Here is a 24,703-nt window from a genome sequence, read left to right on the forward strand (position 1 = left end):
GGACTCTACACCAAATCGTGGCAAGACACTATCAATAATATTCTAGACGCTACATTCTAGCAGCCTGCTGACCCACACACACAACGGAAAAGCTAGAGCTCTGCACAGAAAATGAAACATATCACACAACTGCAATTGAAGAACCCTTCACCTCAACCGAGCTCAACTTAGCTGCATCTAGAATCAGAAACAAGAAGGCTTTGCACAGAGACATGCTCGATCCATAAATCTTCCAGAAAGCCATTGAACTTATTCCCACTACCATACTCAACCTGTTAAACACTGTCTTCACCAAGGATTCTTCCCCACACAGTGGAGGACTGTAACCGTTAGACTTATATTGAAGAATGCAACCAAACCACATGATCTGCCACAATCCTACCGGCCCATTGCACTGCTGCCAGTCTTCAGCAAACTTCTCGAACGGATGATCTCCCATAGAATAGAAGTCCACTACAATGACGCTGGTCTCTCCTCATCTAACCAGTACGGTTTCCGGAAAGGATGCTCCATGGTAGATGCACTGGAAACAATCATTGAAGCTGCTACCAACTGCAACTCCAAATACTTTCTTATAATCTCCTTTGACTTTGCTGGTGCCTTCGATTCCCTCTGGTGGCCCAGCATCCTCGGCAGGCTCCGAAGGGCACAAGTCTCAGAAAACTTATATAGATGCATCAAGACCTATCTCTAGGACTGGCAAATTGTCGTGTCCACTCCGCACTGCAGTGTCTCCAGACCAGTATTCAGGGGATGCCCTCAGGGATCTGTCCTGGGGCCTCTCCTCTGGAATCTGGTGCTGGATGATTTCTTGAACACCAAACTCAACAATGTACAGACCCAGGCCTATGCAGATGACCTGGTCATGCTCTTTTCTACCAATAACAGAGGCCAACTACAAGCAACTGCCAACCAGGCCATCTCCACCCTTCAAGCTTGGGCAGAGCATAACAACCTAAAGATCTCCCCCAGAGAAAACCAATTTGATCCTACTAAAAGGTACCCTTGATTTGAGAAGACCACCCCAAATCAAGATCAATGGTGTTACAGTAAAACTAAAAACAGAGCTTAAATATCTAGGTTTGATCTTGGACAAAAACCTTTCCTTCACTCCTCATCTAGAGCAACTCAGGATTAAGATCAGGAAGTATGCTGCCCAAGTCTCAAGAGTTGCCCAGAAGGACTGGGGCTAAAAGAATGCTGTCGCTCTTCTATAAGGCAGTTTTCATCCCGGTTATCACTTATGCCTCTGGAGTCTGGTACAAGAAGGCCAATACAGTAGTAAACAGATCGCGCCTAGGAACTATCCAGCGCTCTCTTCTCCTTCTGTCCTCACATGCCTGTCGCACTGTCAGCACCCATGCGCTCCAGGTCCTCACTGGATCTCTTCCACTGGACCTGGAGATTGTTCATCATGGGTTGCTCTATCAAATAGCCAAAGGAAGAGCAGTTACCTGAGCAGGTTTCACCACTGACCCAGCAAATAATACAAATGCTGAAAAGAAGACTTAATGAACATCTAACAGACACCTGGCAAGAAAGATGGCAGACCTCAACTAAAGGCGCTGTCACCAAAAGATTCCTCCTGGATGTCAGGGCCTCCTACCCCTTCACGCCTGTCTGGTTTTCACTGGGACTCTATGCTACCTACCTCCTCACTGGACATGGCTCCTTCCAGAAAAAACTACATGACTTCAGAATTTCAGACTCACCCCGCTTTCACTGTGGAGAGGATCAGACGTGGGAGCACCTTGCCCACAGCTGTGAAATCTACGAAGACTTCAGGAGGATCCTAATAACGAGACTATGCTTCAACTACCAAAATCCAGAACACCTCATCCTAGAGAATGAAGAAACTTACAGAGCCCTGACTCAATTTGCAATGGACCTATTTACTAGGCAGAAAGCGCTACCACCACCTTTGCATCCAAATCAGTAGGTCATAACAACCATGACTGCCAACTGTTGCTGCGCATCATTGAGCCATGGATGCTAACGCCTTGGACCAACTTACACAAGACTTGACCAACAAACCATCCGGAGTACAGAACCCAACTTGATCCCTCACATCTCAAGTAGTCAACTGGTCTCCCCACTTGGTTGGGACGATACTAGCAGTGCAATCAAAGACAGGGTCCACACATACCTTGACAAATTCCTCATCATTGATTCCAGGACCAACCTCTCCTGACCAGACGTGATACATCTCATCAAGAAGAGACCTACCATCGATCCCTGGACTTGACCATCATATCTTGGACTCCCAGTTTTGACCACCCCACTATTCGTTATCATGGGCTACTGGACCAGCCTTCAGTCTGGATGCGACACACTCACCAAATGGAGTCCCAATGACGACACCTGGACTAGACCTTCCTGAACATGACCCATCCACCATAGCAGCACTCACACTGCCAGATTTCCACCGAGTGTCGGCTCCAACTGACTGGCCGTGCTAGCTGTACCTACCCTGTGCTTGCAGGTATCTCTCTTTCTCTCTCTCTCTTTTTTTTTTTTGGCTTCTTTCTTCTGTATCCTACCATTTGTACTTTTACCCCTCCCCCTATTTTTCTCTTACACAATGATTTTTTTTTTTTCCGTGGTGAAGTGTTTTTTTTTTTTTTTTTTTTTTTTTTTTTTTGTCCACCCCACTCCTCTCTGGTGAGGCACTGGGCATGCCACACTGTCATCAGGGGCCATCTTCCCTGTCGGCTCCCTTCTTCCGTTTCCTACCCTCCAGTCTTCTGCCTATCTCCCTTACTTTTCTCTTGCACAACTTTTATATATATATATACACGTTTACAATAGTTCGATTTTCTTAAGTACTGGTGTTTTGTACATATAGGTATTGGCGTTAATACAATACTGGTCTTTAAGTTAGCCTAGTCTCGGTTATCTTAAATTCATATATATATATATATATATATATATATATGAATTTATATATATGAATATATATATATATATATATATATATATGCCCCACAGGTCTAAATCTAAATACATCAAAATTATTGCCCGACCTATTTGGCCCTAGACCAAGTTATCAGCGAACAACCCTACGCTCTTAAAATTACAACCATTGCTCAAGAAACAGCGATCATCTCATTCTCAAATCTGGTCCTAGCCACTGAAATCCCAGGAAAGTAGGTGTCAGGACCCGCCAGAGTACTCTAGCATCAGTGGTGCACCCAGTCAGCCTCCCTGTGGCATGGTGTGGTAATGTCGGGTCCCACTAGGGGCTCAGTGGCTAATAGACCGGAGGAACAAAGGGCACAACACAATATACAGCACATGACCCCCACATACTTCAAATCTCTGGCCCGATACAATGTATACCCGCGGAGATGGGAGAAATCCCAGGAGCTGTTATGTTATGTTATTTGGTTTTTAGGAGCATTAGCAACTATGGCCATATTGCTCCGGGGATATGTGGTGGTCATTCCCTGACCTTTCCGCATCCTCCGTATTTGGTGGGCATGGGCTCGAACCCTGGTCTAATCAAGAAGCATGTGCTACGCACTGCCGCTCCTGCCCACCTGGCTACGGAGGCGCCCCCAGGAGCTGTTAGACACTAACATACCTTACACCCTTGAGTTGCCAGGCAGGCACTTTATCCACCCAGCTAGCCCAGTTGGCTGGTAAAAGAACTAGATGAAATCTTTCATATAGCAGAGAACCTCAAACAAAAGGTTTCAGGTTCTCTGCTATATGAAAGGTTTGAGGTTCTCTGTGATATTTATTTTGCCAGTGCCAAGAGAAGATTGTTGTCGGTTATTGGAAATTGATTGATGATAAAAAGAAAGCCAACTCCGTTCAATATTTCTGTAACAAATAGTTTCTTCATTGTGTATTTTATGCAATAAACTTTTAATTCTATAATTATTTTCATTATCTTTCTTCCAGTTAAAAAGTTATTTAAAAGTTATTTTTAAGTTTCCGTTTTGCGCTCGCAAGACGAATTAATTGCGTTAACTGAGGTCAGCCTGTACACATTTCCTTATTTTTAAGGCACCTTTACAATATATACACAAAGTGCCCATTATTTTCACCATGCCCATACATATATCTCTATGTATGTAGTAGCTCAACTTCCACTGGATTGATTTTCATGAAAGGTCTTAAAGAGCTTTTACCAAGCCATTCCAAATTTCATTAAAATCTGGCCAAAAGAAATCCAGCAAGCAATTACTGCGTTTTTTTTTCTGTCCTCATGTAATAACACCTCCCAGCGGATGAATTTTCATTAAATTTTATATCCAGGCCTTTCAGATAGATCTTCAGAGCCAACCCAAATTTCATCAGTGCTTTTTTTTGGGATGGTACACAATGGTACGGTGTGCCGGCACCTTTATTAACAGTGACATCTGGATGCAGTGCACTTCGAAATTTGTAATATTCCGTAAATTTTTTTCACATTTGCCTACTATTCAAATAAGCTTAAAATTATTTAACTAAATTTGCATTTTTTACTGTCTATTGTTAAGATATTTTCTAAATATCTTAACTGGAATTAAAACTGGATAACTATTTTTATAATTCTAAATTACTCAGACGGACCCCTGTTTTACGAAGTCCTTTTATAGTGAATTATTTTGAATTCCCGTTGGAAGTTACATTTAAAATAGTTTCTGTTAAGTGAAGAAAATTTTCATATAGCGAACGGATTAGGAGAGAATTAACTCAGTATGCCCCGTTCGCATTTCTGGCATTCAGGCAATTTAGACAATTAGTTCTGCTGCATGAATCAAGAGAGCTAAAACATTCTACAACTTAGCGGTATCAGGTAAAACCTATCCGACCACCTGTCCCACATAGGAAGGAGTCAAGAGTGAGCAGATCAAGGGGTATTCCCAATGGGTTCTGGCCCACCTTATATTGCAGTGGTGTCCAACCTTTTCCAGTACAGGGGACATATTCAAAAAAATTCAAAGTTAGATTTCCTTAGTGTGTTACATTTTCCATATCTTGTTGCATGTAAAAGTAAAATTGAAAATATTCGAAAATTTTATTAAGTACAATACACAATTACATTTACTGAACAAAACATCTAATGAGAATTTTTTTGACAATTAACAAAATTTAAAATGCTGTTTTAGTTCACTTTCTTCATGTGCCGTAGGTTGGACACCGCTATGAAGCAACTGTGAGCGCTGCGTTCAAGAATTAGAAAAGTGATTTTCATTTACTCCGACAAATAATCATCTGTTGTTTCGCAGAAGTGCATTATCCACATTTTGCCATAAATTTTCCCTTTCTCTGTTTACATGGTCACAGTACCTGAATATCCGAATGACACCGACATTTTGGCCAGTTTTAAAAAAAAAGAAACGAAAAAATTCAAATTTAAGAACTAGTGACAATACTGATGATGAGAGATGGAAAACGAGACCAACGAAGGTATTAATCCATCTAAACATGAATTGTTGGCATTTGGTGAAAGTGAAGTTAGAAAATTGTCAATTAGGTTACAGTTAAATGAAAGAGATGCAATTCGTGGATACCTAATTGATAAGGTTTTGGAAGAATTGAAGAATTTGATGAACGCTTTAAGTACGATACCAATTTCATCAAGTGAATGTGAACGAGGATTTTCACAAATGAATCTGATCGCCAGCCCAACCAGTGCTTCGTTGATGACAAAAACAGTTTCTTCACTACTGTTTTTTAAAATTGTAGGCCCACCGCTGACCCGCTTCGGAAACGTCTTTCAGCAAGAGGAAGAAAAGAAGTCGGCAACCTGCTGCTCGCAAGCCGCATGCAGCTCTTTTAACACGTAACTGCAGTTCTTTAAGTCCTCTAACTCCATATCTTGTTGCATGTAAGTCCTCTAACTCCATTTCAAATTGTGCTTTACATGAAGCACAATTTGAAATGGAGTTAGAGGACTTAAATATCAAGGACATGTGGAGTGCAAGACTAAAATGCCTTAAAATTGAAATTGAGGATTTGGAGAGGCAAAAGGTTGCCCTTGCAATTCTACACAAATGGACGGCGACAGACGAGTTTAAAATGCAAACCTAATTGTGTTCGACGCGTGGAGTAGATTACCGGACCCATATATAAATTTGAAAATATTTGCGTTTGGACTTCTCTCAGTTTTTGGTTCGACGTATTTCTGTGAGCAAATATTTTTGAACATGAACTACATTAAAAATAAATCAAGAAACCGTCGTCTGAACAATGCGAGCATGTTTAAAGTTCAGCATGTTTAATTACGACATACTCGCATGATGTTGAGAGACTCAAGAAGTTCATTAGCAAAAGTCAAATTAATTTGTACATAATATTTCAAAATATATATATTTTTTAATAAACACCTTCCCACTATTCCATTTTTTTAAAAAAAACTCCTTCTCCCCTACTCCTTCCAGCTTGAGCTAAGGTGCGGCTCATCGGATTCTCTCTCTTTTTTTTAATTAGATCAAAAATGGCTCTTCGCTCAAAAAAGGTTGCAGTCTACTGGCATAGGGTGTCGGATGAGAACTTAATAAAAATTTGGAATATTCTACGAAAACTTTATTATGAAATTATGTTATTATTATTTACTTATTTTACTCACATTTTACTTATTTTTTTATATACTTGAATAATAAATTTATGCTTAACAAACTGTGTTAATATACTTAATTTGTTGTTCATATTCTAAAAACATTACTACTAAAGTAACAATATTAAGAGAAAAAAAAAATTTTACAGTACTTTTCATATCCTTTTAATTTTCAATTTTACCTCATAGCAAAGAATGAGTAACAGCACCTATTTTTTTTTCAAAAAAAAAAAAAAAAAAAAAAAAGCACTGCCTGCATGTAATAACTCTATGAATTTTCATATTCAAAGTCATTTATAAAAATTTGTTCACCAATTCCAATTTCATTAAAATTGAACAATTATCTCTTTGTCTGCCCATAATAACAACTCCCAGTGAATGGGTTTTCACAAAATTCTATATTCTGTTCTTTGGACAATTTGTCAACTTTCCCAAATTTCATTAAAATCAAACCAATAAAAATCCAGCAAATATATATATTTTTTCCAAACATATCACATAGGCTAGCCATATACCATATACTGCAGACGAAGCACTGGATATTATGTTTGTTGGCATGCACTAGTTAGAGGAACGAATGGGAAATATGGCGAATGTGCAGAAAGAAGTTTCTCAGTTCACACATAAAAGTAATAGATTTTTCCTCTTTTATTTTATTTTTATTATAAATCATAAATTAAATATTTGCTATATCCTTGAAATGTAATGCATTGTGTATACAATGATAAATAAAACAAAGCAGTCTTATTTTTCATTTATTTTAAAGGTAATACAGTGGATTCCAGTTATTTGGGCCACTGGTTAATCGGGGCAGCGATTTATTTGGAGAAAATCTTAAAAAACAGAAGAACCCAATCGAGAAAATAGCCAGGGTTTACTTCGCTTAATTGGGACAGCATGCTGTTTAATTGGGGCAGGAGACCACAGCACTGGAGATTACCCTACGATTGTCTCCGACGGTACCACGTGGTTCGGTCGAAATTCTGGAGGTCACAAGCATAAAACAATTAGCATTCACCTGTTTATTGGGCTTTTCTGTTAGTGAAATTTATCATAAACAGACCGTAAACTCAACTTACTGAATTTGCGATAATACCGACAGCTGGAATTCTGTGGGTTATTACGGTGAAATGTGTTTACACTTCCATGAAATCTTCAATCATATAAAAAAATTAATTTTCAGATGATCTCTTCATTCCTGTTTTTAAAGCTTCGTAACTCGTTAGTCAGTTTTCTCATTGCGCGTAACTTGCAATTTGTGTGTGTGCCGTGTTCTTTGTTATTGATTGCTTATCTTTTTACTGTTTTAAATTTTAACGCCCACCCACAAATGTCAGTGAACAGAAATGTCAACTAGTTCGTATGTACATATTACAGTACTTTAATTCTTCCGATTATCACATATATTCTTCTGATTTTCACGTATCATTTAATTTTTTTTAATTAGTAAGGTAATAAAGGATAAATTTGTGCTTAATATAACTTCGTTTTTATAGCCTGTGGATAATATTCCTCCTATTTTCACTAATTACAACTGCTGTTTAATAGAATTAAAATTAAATTCACAAACGTGATCACAATGACCGGCGCTTACTGCACATCGTATAGTGAACGGTACTTTACTATGGTGAGTTCGTTGTAACGTGATTTGATTGTACGGTGAATCAATTGTAAAGGGGGGGGGGAGTACATTGTATTTTTAACTATTTACGTGAAACTTTGAATAATTGGGACAGCCACTTAATCGGGCCAAAATGCACTATTTATATTACTATTACTATTTATATTCAGGGTGTTTCAATTAAAAAGCGGTGGGGTTTATCTCACTTATTTTAAGGCTTAAGGTACTTGTTGTCTGGACCCTTTTTTGTCGCATGTTGACTAAATTTCTCGTTAAAGTTCGAATAAGCGTTTGAATAAGTTAAATTTCTAAATTTAACTTTGCCTAATGCTCAATTGCTTTTTTACTCAATGGAAATTTTGGAATAAGTTATTACCTTTTAGATTTTATGATATATAAATGTAAACTCTGCCTCATCAAATGCTTTCTAATTAGCGAAGTTTTTACTTTTAGTTGAAAAATGTCATCAGTGTGCTTCTGAAACAAATGTAAGCCAAATTTTTTTTTTTGGGAGTGGGAATTAAAAAGAAAAATAAAAAAATAAAATAAAAACAAAGAAATATAATGATTGTATGGGATGTTTGCTCATCAGTAAACATCTAGCTGGACAATTGCAATTGTGTCACACTTCCTCACGCCATAACCACTTTTTTAAAGATAAAATTGGTTTTTCATTCATTTAAGAAGTACATCAATGTTTTTAAGCTAAACTCAGAATGATAAACAACTTTGGCAGTAAAAAGTTTAAAATACAGAAAGTTAAATATAGAAATTGCAAAATCTAAAAGTTAATAACTTAGTCCAATTTTAGCATCATACTCAAAACTTTTACACAAATATGGGGGGGGGGACAAAAGGTCCAGATGGCAAATAGACTAAACTAGCAAGACAGACTCTGGTGCCTTTTAATCGAACAACCCCTGTATATTAGAAAAGAACCATATAATTTATTTATATGGTTCTTTTCAGCAGGGATATAATTACTATTTGTGATTATATCCCTGCTCAAAGTAGTTCAACATAAAAAGTATTTTACTGTATCACGTATCATCTTGGCTATCTGAAGCATTTCCGATACTGTAAAAACCAATTCCATAGCATAACTTTAGCTTTTTAGCTATTTTGCATACTTATAAGAGCACATGGGATTCTGGAGACTGTAACGTGCTGTGACCATATTGCAGACTTTCTTTTGAGAATAAAAGGTGTAATCATTAATTTTTAAATTTACACCAGTTTTAAAAATTAATTTTTTTAAACTTAACAAATACTGGAATTCATTAACAAAAGATGAAATTCAGGCAACCCCTGTATAACACGGTACTTCTAGAACAAAGTTTTGCTCCAACATGGTATTTTTGAGCTTCTGTTCTGGGGAAACCTTGCTATTATGTTAGATATAATTTTCAACGTTTCCATTGCTTTTTATGAATCCCTGCTGTTGACTTGCTAGTGTTATTGCCTTCATGATATTTTTCTAAAGAAAATTTCTGGAGGTCACTACCATAAAACAATAGAAACAAACAATTTGCAGTTTCATTTTATTGGTCTTTTCTGTTAGTGTAATCAATTATAAATGGGTAGTAAACTCGATATTCTTGCATTTGCTATAGTATCAATAGCTGGAATTCTGTGGGTTTTCACGTTATTATGGTGAAATGTGGTGGGCATCGTGTTCTTTGTTATTAATTGCTTATTATTTTTTACTGTTTTAAATTTTACAACAAAAAAAAGTCAGTAAACAGAAATATCAATTAGTATGTACATATTATAGTACATATTAATTAAGCTATGTATGTAAGCGTAAATTTATTTTTTATTTTGCTAACTGGAAAATATTCTTCCGATTTTCACGTATCATTTAAAGCGGGGTCCATGTATTTTGTTGGGAAATCCCTGGGTTAGGTTTTGTGCTATTGAACTTTTGCTTGTTTGAGACCATAAAAAATAATTGCGACTTCAAAGAGTGCAGTTCGTGAATTTTAAAGAGAGCAGAAGGAACACGAAATCTAGATGCTGCAGAAAAGATTATGCTTATCAGCGATGAAGAGGAAGTAAATTAAATAAACGAACATCTAACATATAAGTATCACAGTTTGTAAGGTAAGACGTTTGTTCAGTTATTACTATTTAAGTTATTACTACTATAAAAATTAAGTTTCCAATAGTTAAAAAAAAAGATGGCGCATTTTTGTTAGCTTTTGGAACATAACTCACCCCCCCCCCCCTTTGCACTCGTTCTTAGTCCCATATAACACGGTTTTGCATTCCACGAGATTTTGTAGGAATCTAACTACCGTGTTATACAAGGGTTAGCTGTACTGAAATTGTTCAAGCAAAATTAAAAAATACCAAAACATTCTAACAATTAAAATGTAAGTAAGAGCTTCCAAAGGCTTCCAATGATTAAAAAGAAAATGTCACTTTTTTTTATTTGTAGCAAAAAATGGCAAGGCACCACCAACTACCACATTAAAACCAAAGCCAAATTTTGCTGCCATTGTTACTGCACCAACATATAAGAATGATATAAACACTACTTGCTATTTTTTCTATAATTCTATAGGAGATCCATTAATATTAGAACACAGCTGCCAACTTTCAAAAAAGTTGAACCTCAAGCATTTGTAAGCATGAAGAAAACAGAAGGTTATTTGCAAAAAAGGAGCAGTACTTCCCAATAAAACAGTTTTTTTTTTTTTTTTTTTTAAGTCCACAGTGAGTTGAAATTAAACTTCACTGAAAAAATATGTTCCACTTATAAAATATATGCCTTTAAACATCAGCTTACCAAACATTTTTTTTTTTTTTTTTTTTGTCTGTGGATTTCCATTTACATATTCTATTAGACATCAACTGATTTTGATTACTTTAAGATGCTACTATAGATTGCCCTCTCCGGAAATACCGAGCCTAAGTTTTTGTTTATAACAATGCTCCTACTGTTTAGACTTGGCTGTCTGAAGCATTTTCAAAGCTTCACCAGATAGATCTGAACTCAGTTTTTGTTTTTCTAACCTGACTGAATATTCGGTCACACACTCAGCATTGCTATGAGGAAATGTTAAAAACGCCAAGCACAATAGGATAATTTGTTATATTTCAAGCTTTCTTATCATTTGTCACTTCCCTAACCAAGGACCAACGTGCATCAATTCTTTCTTCTTTCCTAACAGTGTCTGATAGGTCCTCACAATGAAACTGAAAGAACTTATGCTATAAAACATCTATTGCTTCATATATTTTATTTAACACCAAGAAGTACTGGGACTTGTTCACAAAAAATTAAGTCTGAAAATGATACACTGCCCATTGAAATTTGTGCACCATGTATTCACATGCAACCATGAAGTACTTCCTCACTGAACAAAAGCTTTCCTCTTGTTTTACTCTACATGCCCTTAGCAGCACAACAGCTTATAACTAAGTCAGAATCACCCTTTTGGTTTAGTCTGCTATGATAATCAATTTTCTAAATGAAAGTGGAAGTTTGAAAACTGAGGTAAAATAAATTTTCACATAACATTTTTCAACATATCTAGAAGTAATGACTTCAGTACATGGATGTGAGGTACATACCATGAAACGTTTGAAACATTAGCATATTTAAAAGGAACAGGCAAATTGCTTTATGCAAGCCAGAAGAGAGAGAGAGAGAAACAAACTTTCTGCATGAACGAAGATAACATGTCTAGAAATATTAGCTTGCCTGGTTTGTTTAGGATTACTTTTACCAAATATTTGCATTTCAGAAGTTATTTTGGTTCATGAACTGGATTTGAACATAAGTCAGTGCCACTCACTAGTTATCACTTGTTGTATTTTTCAATTTGGTAACTTTGAAAAGTGCTCATATTGTTTTTCTCACCATTTCTAACTACTTCTTTAAACAGACTTGTCAAGGGTTAACACACTACTACCAGTCTAAAGAGAAATTTAACTAAAGTACTTTCACTAATTCCAGCACTTTTGAAAGCATTCCAGATAAGCTTCTTTTGGAACTAATAATTCCTGTGTTACATTTTAAATAATTTCCTCAGTCAGAGGAAATCTGATTTTTCAAGTCAATGGGACATTAAACTTTTAAACTTGTGAAACATAACAAAAAAAAAAAAAAAAAAAAAAATCACAGGAAGCTAAATCTAGTTCGTATGGAAGATGATGGGGGAAGGGTTATAGCGATGGAGTGTGCAGAAGCATTGTCATAATCAATTCTTTTTCTCCACACACCACTGCACAATCAACATAAAACTGTTTGCAGGACAAATTCATAATGAATAATGCCCTACAAGTCCAAAATTATGATAAGCATGATTTGATCAAGATGTCTTGCTTTCTTGTTCTTGATCTCCAAAATATTGTTAATAACACAGAATATACAGACCATAGTAAACATAGGTGACATTGCTCATAAATATATGAGCAAGGAGTTGGAGAGAAGGAAAGATTTCAAAGGTTGGCTAGGAAAGAAAGCCAATAGGAGGGTTGATAATCTATCTAATATATTTAGATATGATAACAGCCTTTGTCATATATTAAAATAATAAATAAACAATAAAAACACTGAATATTTAGGCATGAATAACTACAGTATACAACATTACAGAAATTACACACACTACCTTTTATCATTTGGATTTTACTCTAGTAAAAACGAAATGATACGAATCTTGTTGATTTGAGTCTTTGAAGGTGTGAACAGTTTCTGATCTGTGAACAGTTTTAATACAAATACAACAGAAAAGTACAATAAGGTAGCAAAAAACAAGCATCTATAATCAAAATAAGAGGCAGTGTTCCAATTAAGGACTGTGTTGTCATGTTATTGGAACTCTTACAAGCATAAGAATTATAGTTTTATTCATTTTTATTTTATGTTTGTATCCAAACTAAATCCATATAATAATTTTTAGGGAATCATTCTGAGTCACCCTAAATTTTTTTACCAATCAATCTGTATAATAATCTATATATCTGCACACGGTAATTTAATTTCAAGGATAAAATGAATACTTACCATTCAACACACATCTTCGTGCTATTTCCCATAAAACTAAGGCAAAAGAATACATATCAGCCATTTTGTATGCTTCAAACTGTGATCTGTTTAATGTTTCATCTAATACCTCTGGTGCCATATACCGTTTGGTACCAACCCTTGTGTTCGCACCAATATCTAGCTCATTGCTGTCACTACAAATATATAAATAATGAAAAGTATTATCATACTGTAAACACATGCAAACACATTTACCATTTTATAACAAAACTAAAGTTTAGCAAAGGACCAGCCATTGGTTGCTTACCTGAAAGTCAGTTAAAGCAGGGACCATAGGAAAAAAAAAAAAAAAAACCCCCTTTATCTATCCAACCATGGAAACACACAAAATCCTCTCAGTTCCAAATAAAAGTGGACTATGTACCAGGATATATTTACTCCTTTCTGTTTAGGCCACTTTAAAAGAGCCGTGTTGACATCAGAATGTTTTGGTGTTTCATTTTGCTACAATTCTTTTCATCACTCGAAAATATTTTGTTTTGATACTTGCTGTCCATTGTAAAAGTGCTGTACTGTATTGCATAAAAACCATGCCTTAAAAATGAAAATAATGCTTGAGCAGAGGATAACTAAATGCTGATGAGTTTACTTTTCAAGTTTTTGAAAAATAAACTTTTGAAACCAATTTTTAACAGCAAATGTGCCTCCAATTAAGGAGGCATCATTTAAAGAGAAACCTATTTGCAGTACAGTGCAATAAGGAATGCACAGGCAATAAGGAATGGCTTGGTTAAGTAATCAAAGCAGCCTCTCCTGTACATATATATTGTCCCATTGCTGTTGTGTAAACTTACCACTTTATTCACAATGTAAACTTTTAAATTAAAGGACAGTAATATATGAATTAAAAGTGGACAGTAATATATGAATTAAAAGTAGACAGTAGTTTGTAATGCAGATTTTAGTGCATAGCTACCAATATTTGACTTTCAAACTTAATTTGCTCTTAGCAAGAAAGACTTCTGTTTTGCTGTTATTGTTTGGTTTTTAGGAGCATTAGCAACTAAGGCTATATTGCTCCAGGATATGCGGTGGTCATTCCGTGACCTTTCCGCATCCTCCGTATTTGGTGGTGACGGGCTTGAACCCCGGTCTAATCAAGAAGCGTGTGCTACGCACTGCTGCTGCTCCTTCCACCTGGCTACGAAGGTGCCTTTCTGTTTTGCAAATTGCTGCATCTGAAAACTAAGTACCTGCGAAGAGACCCGAATGATGTGCTTAAGGCTTTAAATGAATTGAGTAAATCAAATGCTGGAATCCTTACTTCTTGGGCAACAAACACAGAGGGATATAAATTTAAACTGAAAAGGAGAGCAGCAAGAAATTTTGTTCTCAGCAAAAGAGTAATCAACTATCGGAATAAACTTCCATCTGGTGTTGTGTAAGTTGGTAGTTTGAATAAATTTAAGACAGGTTAGACTATGTATAAATATAGTGCAAACGCATCAGAAATACATAGCTATATCTGAATAAATCATAATATTAGTAAAACGGCATCGTTTTTAAGTTATATCTCATATTGTGAATACCTTCATAAAAGTTGCTACGATATTGCACTACTTCGAATAAGTAACGCTTCTCCTAAGGAGAAAACTAATGTTACTTATTCTCAGATGGATACCACCACCACCCAGACGGCACCATTTCAGGGCTATTTGGCCCTTCTTTAGTGGGTGGTAAGACTCCTTCGTAGCTTGAGGCTTATGCCCTAAATGCTTTAGAGGCAGGATTATATAAATTATTACAGGGATGGACTGATGATGTGGGTAGGTCCCCACCCCTGATACCGTATCATTTACCACTACTAATACTCTGCACACGTCATTACCTACAGCAACAGTAGTTAGAAGCTTTTCTCCTGAATATTAAAGACAATACAGTGAAGAAATGCCAACAAATGCAGATGCATATAAGTGTGGAATCTGCATTCTATAAAGGGGAAAAATAGTGATCTCCAAAACCATAGCGCCTACATGACGTTCTTCCTAAAAGTTTCTTCATATCAGTCCAACTTGTAATTTTCCACATACTTCTTGGGCACTACTGTGTCTGTGTGCATGTTTACACATGAATGGATGGGTATCCTTGGGTGAGTGAATGAGTCTGTATGTGTACAGGAAGAATGCGCACACGGATTCCTTCTCTGGTGGTTCAGTATGGATATGTACATATGAAATGCTGCTCGACCACGTGTGTGTGCGTGCGTGCGCATGCATATTTGGTGTCTTAGTTTCTATGCGTGTCTTGTTTATCATTGTATTTTTTAACTGCAATTGCTATCTCGAAACTTCTTGTGACATCCTCGTACCATCAATCAATGCACTGGTCAACGGCAGATGTGTGATTGTTGATTTTGTGGAAAATAGTGCCTCAACAAATGCACACTTGTATGTTAGTACTTGAGTGGTGTCATAAAAACTATATATTCTATAGGCAACAGTCATCAAAGTGTTTAGATATCTTGTGCAATCGTTTCCCCTATGTTAGCGGTTCCCAACCTTTTTTGACTCGCAAACCCCCTTCCAACAAAATATTTTTATCGCAAATCCCTAAGCCTATACTTTCTGAAATCATATAAAAGTACTGAATTTTTAGTAAAAAATATTATTAAATATTTATATTTTGTAAGGCAATTATTAATCAGTCCAAACTAGATTTTGAACAGTCTATGAGTAGAAAACTTGCTTCTTGTCCAAATGGTAGCCGAGTATTCTGGTCTCAATTTTTGCCCAACTCTGTTCCCACCCCTGTCAAAACCAGACAGTTCTGTTGCCACATCAGCCAAAGATAAAGCTGTTAGCATCCTATTTTACTTCCAATTAATGTATTGATGATCTTGGTAAATCACCTCAAACCATTCCCAGGACACTCCATTCAACGAATCCTGGGTTTTCCGTCAAAAGGATGTCAGAAGGATTCTGATGAATCTGATGCTACTAAAGCTCCAGGTCCTTGTGGTACTTCTCCACTTGTTCTCAAAACCTGTGCCCCTGAACTTGCTCCTGTTTTGTGTTATCTTGTTTAATTTTCTTATTCCAAAGGTGTTTTTGCTTCTGCTTAGAAATTTGCTCATATCCAGCCAGTTTCTAAAAAGGGCGACAAATCCCTTCCGTCCAATTATCGTCCCATTGCGATTACTTCTACTCTTTCCAAAGTAATGGAGAAATCAATTAACTGCCAACTCTTAAATTATCTGGAAATCTTTCACCTGGTCAATGATTGCCAGTATGGATTCCGTAAGTGTTGTTCCACTGGTGATATTCTCGCTAATGCTATCCATCTATGGACAAATTCAATGGAAAAGTTGACACTTCAAAGGCTTTTTTTGACTGAAAGCATACCAGTATTTGTAGGTTTTCGATAGATGTTAAATTGGATTTTATTAGAGTCCTGAGTAAGCACAAAATTTAGAAAATTTAATGACTTTTTATTCGTATCCTCCCTTTCCATTATATGGTTTGCCAGCTGTTCTTTGTAACTGGCTATCCAGTTTTCTCTCCGACTGCTCACTGTGGGTGATGATAGACGACTCTGTCTTCTGACTTCTCCACCTAATGCTGGTGTTCTCTAGGTTCAGTTCTTTCTCCCACTCTTTTCCTCTTGTATATTAATGGCCTTCTTCCATTGACCGGAAATCCTATCCATAGTTTTGCTGATGATAGCACATTGCTTTCCACCTTCAGGTTTGAGAAACCCTGCCCAAGCAGCTTGAACTTCTCGATTATCCACTGCAAAATCCTTAAATGCTGATCTCCAGTAGGGCAAAGAAAAATTAATTTTAATCTTTCTAAAACTAGGTCCTGTCTTTTATCTCGCAAAAAGGATTCTTCTGCTCCTATGCTTATCTTCGATGACACTTCGATTTCTAGACAAGATCTTGGGGATTACCATGACTTCTAATCTCTCTTGGCACAAGCACATTGCAAATACTGCTTCCTCTGCATCTAAAAAACTGGGTTTTTTCTTTCACTCTCAGTGTTTTTTCATCCAAACAGTTGTTTACTCAGTAGAAATCACAAAACCTCTTTCAGGCTTCTAGATTCCATTCAAAAGAGGGCAGTTAGGTTAATTAATGTCTAATCTGTAACAGTCACTCAGCTCTTTGGTACATAGACATACCATTTCTGCTGCATGCCTTTTTTGTAGATAGTTCCATGGAACTGTTCTGAATTTGCTACTATAATTCTACCTCTCTCTCTTCCAATCCATCCGGACTCAATCCGCAACCAGTCAGCATCATTTACTGTCCAACTTCAAACTGACAGAACCAAAATTTCTTCTTCCTCGTTTATTCATTCAACTTCTGTTTTCTGGAGCAACCTTCCTCCATACGCATTTGCTGAAAATTACAATCTACAAACGTTCAAGTATAATGTCAACAAGTGTCTTCTTTCATCTTTTCAACCTTCAACCCATGCACGGTACTAAGTACTATAGGTTTTTTTAAAAAAAAAAAAAATAATATGGAAAACATATATTTAAAAAAGGTTGTTTAGGCATGGGTAATGCACTTCCATCATTTCTACTACCCAGGTAGTAAGCATACATCGTTTGATTATATCTCATATTGTGAATACCTTCGCAATGAGTTGCTGAGGTATTGCACTGCTCTGAATAAGTAACTTCAGTGGAGAAGACTAATGTTACTTATTTTCAGCGGATACCACCACCGCTTCGAAGCTTGTTATCTTACTCATCGGTGGATGGGCAGTTACCCTGTTATTGCAATAGTGACAACCCGGTTATGAAGGATAACTCCACAATATGAGAGATGCTTGATGGTGTGCATGGTTTAATCTAAAACTATTTCTTGACCAAATGTCAAAGAGTTGAAAAAGGTTGTTTAGGCATGGGTAATGCACTTCCATCATTTCTACTACTCAGGTAGTATCCATGCATCGTTTGATTATATCTCACATTACCCATACATAGAAACCTTTTTCATACTCTTAGACATTTAGCAAGAAGTAATTTTAGATATTTATTTAACACGATATACTGTAAGACAGTAAAGTAATTATAAGGAACTGTGGGAGATGTGGTTTCTTTCTTTGGCAATTCTTTACTTTTTATTTAATTTTATTTCACTCTGTTTATTATTAGTTATATTTTGTTGTTTACAATAATATACCTATGTAAATCTAAGCAGACGCCATTACAGAATTTTAGCGCAAACCCCCAGTTGGAAACCACTGCCCTATGTGAACTACACATTGCACCAGTCAACTCCAAGTTAACCCCAAAAATACACCAACTTTACTGTCAAACCATAGCACTGATTTATGGCTGGGAAGGAGGTGGATGCCACCCACCTCCATCTTTGGAAAATCTCATGGACCAAGGAGACTTGTTTCTGGCTAAGTGGCAAATGAATACCCATAACAGTTGGACAAGAGAAACATCGCCTCGATGTGTTATGAACAAAGTTTTTCACCAAATGTCCACATTTGGTGTGGGTTCACATCAACCTTCGTTATTGAACTATTCTTCTTCTTCGAGTAATCTGGTTATCACATATGTATCTAGGAGTGGAGGCTACCATGTTGTTTTATGGTGCTATATGATTCCCGCCTTTCAAAAGAGAGAGGATAGTTTGAACACAACTGTTTTATGCAGGACATAGCTCTACCACACACACACACACACACACACACACACACACACACACAATGCTTGGCAGGTGAAACAGCTACTTTGGCCCACATCTGACCACCTCACCTTCAAGACCTTAATATTTGTGACCTCTGGTTATTGAAATATTTTAAGACAATTAAACAAGGAAATATTCTATTTCTGACTGACATGAAGGAAGGCAACACAAGGCACATGCCAATATTTTCTGTGATTCACTTACGACAAAAGTTAATCATGCTGTAATGTGCTTCCAATATACATAGCAGTACAAATATTTATGACAATAAATAATTCCATGTTCACAACTTGTAACTCTTCCTCATACTGTACAGCAACTTGATCAAAGAAAGTGGGCTGCGCATGGTGACAGTATGAAGCACCAAGTGTACCTTGTGTCACTTTCAAAAACTTTTATTTTTAATTTTATTTTTCTGTGCCTTTCATTGCTACATAGTCTGGACTGGGGTTCACCAATTGGCAGACTGTAGTCAGTATCTGGAGCAGCAATGATATTTCTATGAACCACTAGTGATCTGGGCCTAAGTCAACAATTTGTAGGCTGGATATACTTGAACAATAAGTAATTATTTTAGTTTTGAATTTTTGTAAGATTCCCTTATTTGGCAAGCAAGATTTAAAAAATGTTGATATATTAAATTGAATGCAACTTTTTTCATGTTCTGTAATAATAAGCAAGTGTTTTGTAATAAAAGGAAATAAACACATTATCATAATATGTATTTGCATTTTATTAATTTTATGCCAAAAAGGGATCCAAATTGTGATGAATTATATATTTTTTCTAATATGGATTGTAAGTAAAACTCAGTGGCGATTCTTGGTCTAGACCGATATTTTCTTTTGGCAAACTAAATGGTGTAGTAAGCGCAATTGTCTTGCTATGACCGACTTCAACCTACCACTTATTGACTGGAATAGATGGACTAGAAATATGCTATGAATATTGAATATAATTAACTTTGAATATAAGTAGGCACGTGTGTTTATTTTTTTATAAGTAAGTTTATTTAATATTAAAAATATGGTAACAACTTTCTGAAGAAACCAGATGATTGCATGTCAAAAGAGCACAAGGGGCCCTAATATCATGGTTCTCAATGAGGAATCCAACTGTATTAAAAACTTGGCAGAGGGGGAACCCATAGTGGGCAGTGAGCACAACATCGTAAAATGGGTTGTCTAAAGAAATCTACATAGTCAAAGGAAAAGGTGAAATTTAATTTCAAGAAAGAGGGCTATAACAGAATGAAATATTCTGTGAGTTTGATTAACTGGAGAAATACAGTATAGATACAAATATGGGCAGTGGATAATAGTACAGTAAATATGTACAAATACCAAAGGGATTTATCCTGTAAGCCACAAATATATTCATTCCAGTGGCAAAGTTCCATAAATGTGAGGTGCAAAATGGATGACAAGTGAGGTTAAGAGTGCTTGCTTTAACATGATTTTGTTGTTAAAACAAGCTTTTGTTTTAACAACATTTTGTTCAGAGTTAAACTCTGAACAAACGAAACAAGCATGGAACAGTTAAGCACAATTGTGTAATTCCAATTTGTAAGAGCATTATAAGAGAATATGTAACAAAACCATTGATGGGTAAAATGGGCAAAAGCTGATTACAAGAAAGCAGTAGAAAAGAGCCAAGAATGGGAATAAGGGATTTTTAATTTATATGAACACAAAAAAAGGAGTAAATCAAATGGGTCCCTTAATTGTCTGCAGCAGAAGGACCACAGAAAGCCCAACAGAAATTATATGAGTTGAGATGTTTCTCGATGATATTTATAGCTGAGAGAAAGCAAACTCAAATCTCTTGTGAATGTCATGGAGTCAGATTGCTATAAAATAAGCGACATAATGATCACAGAGAAGCTACTGAGGTTAAAGGAGAGCAAAGCACCAGGGGAGGAGGGTATATACTCAATTATAATTAAAAAGTCTGGATGCAAGTGCAACCATTTGGAACGTTAACAAGGGCATCATTAGACTTCAAGAAGATCTTTTCTGAACGCAGAAGTGATGGTACCACCATGTTCCCAAAGGAGGCATTAAAGAGGAGTTGGGTGACTCCTCTTTGGCATTTTGATTTCTGTGTGATCAATATTATAAATTACTATAATCAAGTCATTAAACAGTTGGATGCAAAAAATAATTTTTTGTGTTATATACCTAGACTTTAATATTTTGATAGTGTTTCTTGTGAAGGTCAGCAATATAAACTAGAATAAATTAGTATTACTGATAAGATCCTACACTAGATCATAGGCTGGCTAAGAAGATAAGAAACAGAACGGTATCTATCATAAATGGTCTTCAGGTTCATCTGTGAAAAATGGGGCCTCTAAGGGATCGTTGTTGGGTCTACTCCTCTTTCTAATTTTCATAAATGATACTGACAAGGGTACCCAAGGAAAGCTATCAAAGTTTGCCAATGATTTAAAGGTGAGAAGAGTGACTAAAAATTCAAGCCAGTTCATCTTGTTTCAAAAAAAGTCTGACTTCAAAGTTTGACAACTGGACATCTAAGGGAGATTTCACTGAGTGATATATAAAGTGCAGAAGAAGCTGCAATAAATGAATGAGGAAGGTCTGTTCTCTCTCATAAGTGAGACAAGAACCACAGGGCACAAATATGAAACCTCAAGGAATAACAGAAGACTGAATCTGATGAAGCTCCCCTATGGGCAGTGGATTGTCGAAAACTGGCTATGGCTCCCTGACTCTACTTATACCTCCCAAATGGCAGAGGCAGTGGGTCAGGCTAAGTTGAAAGCAGAATTGGATGGTTACCTTTTGGGTATGGGGATAGATATATTCCTTTCACCATTTTATATTAATAATGCTACCATTTTGGGCTGCCAAAATGACCATAACCACACTATTTTCTTCAACCACTGATCAAGGAGACAGAATGGTTGCATGCACACATGTATGTAATGTCTAAAATATTCAAGTGGTTGTTGTCATATCCCATCTGTGTTTCCAAGTAATTGGAAACATGGTTTTTAATAGATGTTAGTCAGAAAATGGATTTGAAAAGCACAAGAACTTATGCTCCTATTAGCTTCAGTTGTACATTCAGGCTTACAAAAGCCTGAAACTATATATTCTCTGGATTTACAATATAGAAATAAATGAAACTGAATCACATGACACAAAGACGTAGGAGATATTACTGCATCAAAAAAAGTAACAATAAGCTTTTTTTATTTTTCAGTCTGATTCTTGAAAATAATTTCATTCTCAAGTTGGACAGTCAAGCCAAAATAACAACAAACTGATATTTAAGAGCATTTATTTATAATGTATTTATAAACTTTTATAAAGTTCTATCTACAAAGAAAGTTAATCCACATAGCCTGCTGCCATTGGAAACTCACTATTCATGTACATTTTGGGAACTCGTGTTTTTTTTTTTTTTTAAACCTCACACACGAAAGGTATCAGAACCTATAATATTTAGTGCCATGTACGGGTTGAAGATTGAGAAGACATACGATACTTCTTGACATTAGACATAAGATACTTCTTGACATTGTAATTTTTGGGAAATACAAGTGAAGGAAGGTTGTTCCACAAAACAGAAGTTGAAGTTGGGCAGTAAATAGATGCTGAATGGTTGCAGCACATGTTCGGAGTGGTCTGGAACAGAGTGGGGGATTTACAGAAGCCAACTCAGAAGAGCAATGCCCATGGAAGTATCTATAGAAAAGGAAAGCAGCAGAAACAGAACATTTGTGAGACAGAGTGGAGAGACTGCAAGAGACTCATTAATTAACCCAACAGTTGTCTTTTGAATGGACCCTAAAAGCCTGAGAGATGTTTAAGAGACACCATCCCAGATGTGGGAACAATATTCCATGGTAGGGCATATTTGGGATTTGTACACAGTGGATAAATGTTTAGAAGAAAAGTGATGCCGAGCATGAAAGGATTAACGAAGCAGGTCTTCCACGGAATAGACCAAATTTGGAAATGAAACTGGCTTGTCCTTAAAACAAATTGAAATGGAAGCATTTTACCTCTCCTGATACGTATTCTAATACTTGATCAAATATCAGAGGAGAATGGGGAAACGAAGAGGGAGATAGCAGTTTTATAATAGTATTCACCATATAGTGAAAGGAAGCCACAGGCTTTGGCTGCACTTGCTAAAAAAAAAAAAAAAAAAAGTAGATAAGAAAATCTAATGCCTCTCAGAGACTTATAAACCTCGATCAGGTCACCTCTGAGGTATCTAATTGCCAATTTTCAGATGAGGTCTGTATACTTGAACACAGTATACCAAATGTAATGTGGTCTTACAATTGCCACATACAGTGGGATTATGACCTCCCCATCTCTACAGTATAACGTTCAATAAATTGATAGGACAACATGAGCTTTCCTGGCTGCCTGCTTACACTGTTCAGAAAACTTAGTATCTGTCCGTACTGTAACTCCCAGCTCTCATTCTTCTCCCATTGTTTTTAATTTAACCCCACCTAGTGTATAATTTATTTGTGGGTTGCTATACCCCAAGCATAAGAATTTGCATTCAACAACATTAAAACATAGCTACCAATTCTCTTAACATCTTTGAAGTCTGTTCAAGTCATCCTGAAGGAGCACTGCTTGGCACTGATCATTAATGACTGCCAATCTTTGAGTCACCTGCTAATTTTGACAACATGCCTTCCATCCCTTTGTTGATGTCATTTATGAAAATAAGAAACAACAGTAGTCCAAGAACAGATCCTTGAGGGACCCCACTCCTGATGTTGCACCAATCTGAAGAATATCCATTAATCACAACTCTCTGCCTTCTGCCCTGCAGCCACCCAGCATTTCATCTTAGAATCTTATCAGTAATCCCAACCTGTTCAAGCATATACAGTAAGCTCTCACGAGGGACCAAGTCAAATGCTTTGCTACAATCCAAATAAACTTTGTTGAAATTGTTCCCTGAATCCAGCTCGTGAGTAACTGTCAAAATATCCTACTAAGATAGTTAAACATGATTTACCCATGATTCTGATGGACACACAACATGGGTTGTGTGTCCATCAGAATGTCATATTTATCTAAATGTCCCTATATCATTGCTTCTAAGATTTTTCCTACAACTGAAGTCAGACTAACTGATCTGTAGTTACCGACTTTGCTCTTAGAGCCACTTTCATGAATTGGTGATACACCAGCACTTCTTCAATCCAAAGGGATCTCCCGAGTCCAAAGATGCCCTCATAATTAACCCAAATGGTTCAATACACTCCCTTATGCTCTCCCTCAAAACTACAGAGTATATGCCATCAACTCCAAGGAGCCTTACTTGCCTTTTTGCTCAAAAGTTTTTCTAATAAACAATCACCTGTAATTACAACATCACTAATTTCATACAGCTCAGCTTCACTCGCACAGTCTCTTCTCAGCATCCTTCGTCAGTAATTCGTCAGTTGTCCTAATTCAATTCATTCACAATATGAGCTGGATTATATAAGACTTTTCCACACCCAGTGCACAAGGAACCCATCTGATTAGCTTTCTTTGTTGTATTCACATATATGAAAAATTCCTCGTTCCCATTCTTTGCTCTTAGCCAATGCTTTCTCATATGCAGCCTTGGCCTCCCTGACCTTATTTGTGGTACTGTTACTGATCAATTTGTACCTATTGTAGGCTTCAGTACTTTTCATTGCTCCGTAAGTATCCCATGCTATGTTTATCTGCTCTAATTGAACAGATAAACATAAAAGCTCTTTACTTCAGATTCAGTAAAAGCTCTTTTTGCCCTAAGGCTGCTTTTGATAAGAAGCATGACCCCTCCAACCCT

At 36.5% G+C, this 24,703-nt stretch overlaps 1 protein-coding gene across 1 annotated transcript in view; it reads right to left on the reverse strand.

Annotated features, from left to right (window-relative positions):
- The window catches only part of tkv (serine/threonine receptor kinase thickveins), a 252,170-nt gene that overhangs the window by 48,467 nt on the left and 179,000 nt on the right, over positions 1-24,703 (reverse strand). Inside the window, exon 9 of the mRNA XM_090370593.1 lies at positions 13,189-13,364. Within this exon, the coding sequence (XP_090226719.1) occupies positions 13,189-13,364 (176 nt within the window). The remainder of the gene's footprint in view (positions 1-13,188; positions 13,365-24,703) is intronic.

The sequence above is a fragment of the Mastigoproctus giganteus genome, chromosome 3, assembly GCF_048544385.1.
Source record: "Mastigoproctus giganteus isolate SK-2022 chromosome 3, ASM4854438v1, whole genome shotgun sequence".
Lineage (NCBI taxonomy): Eukaryota > Metazoa > Arthropoda > Arachnida > Uropygi > Thelyphonidae > Mastigoproctus > Mastigoproctus giganteus.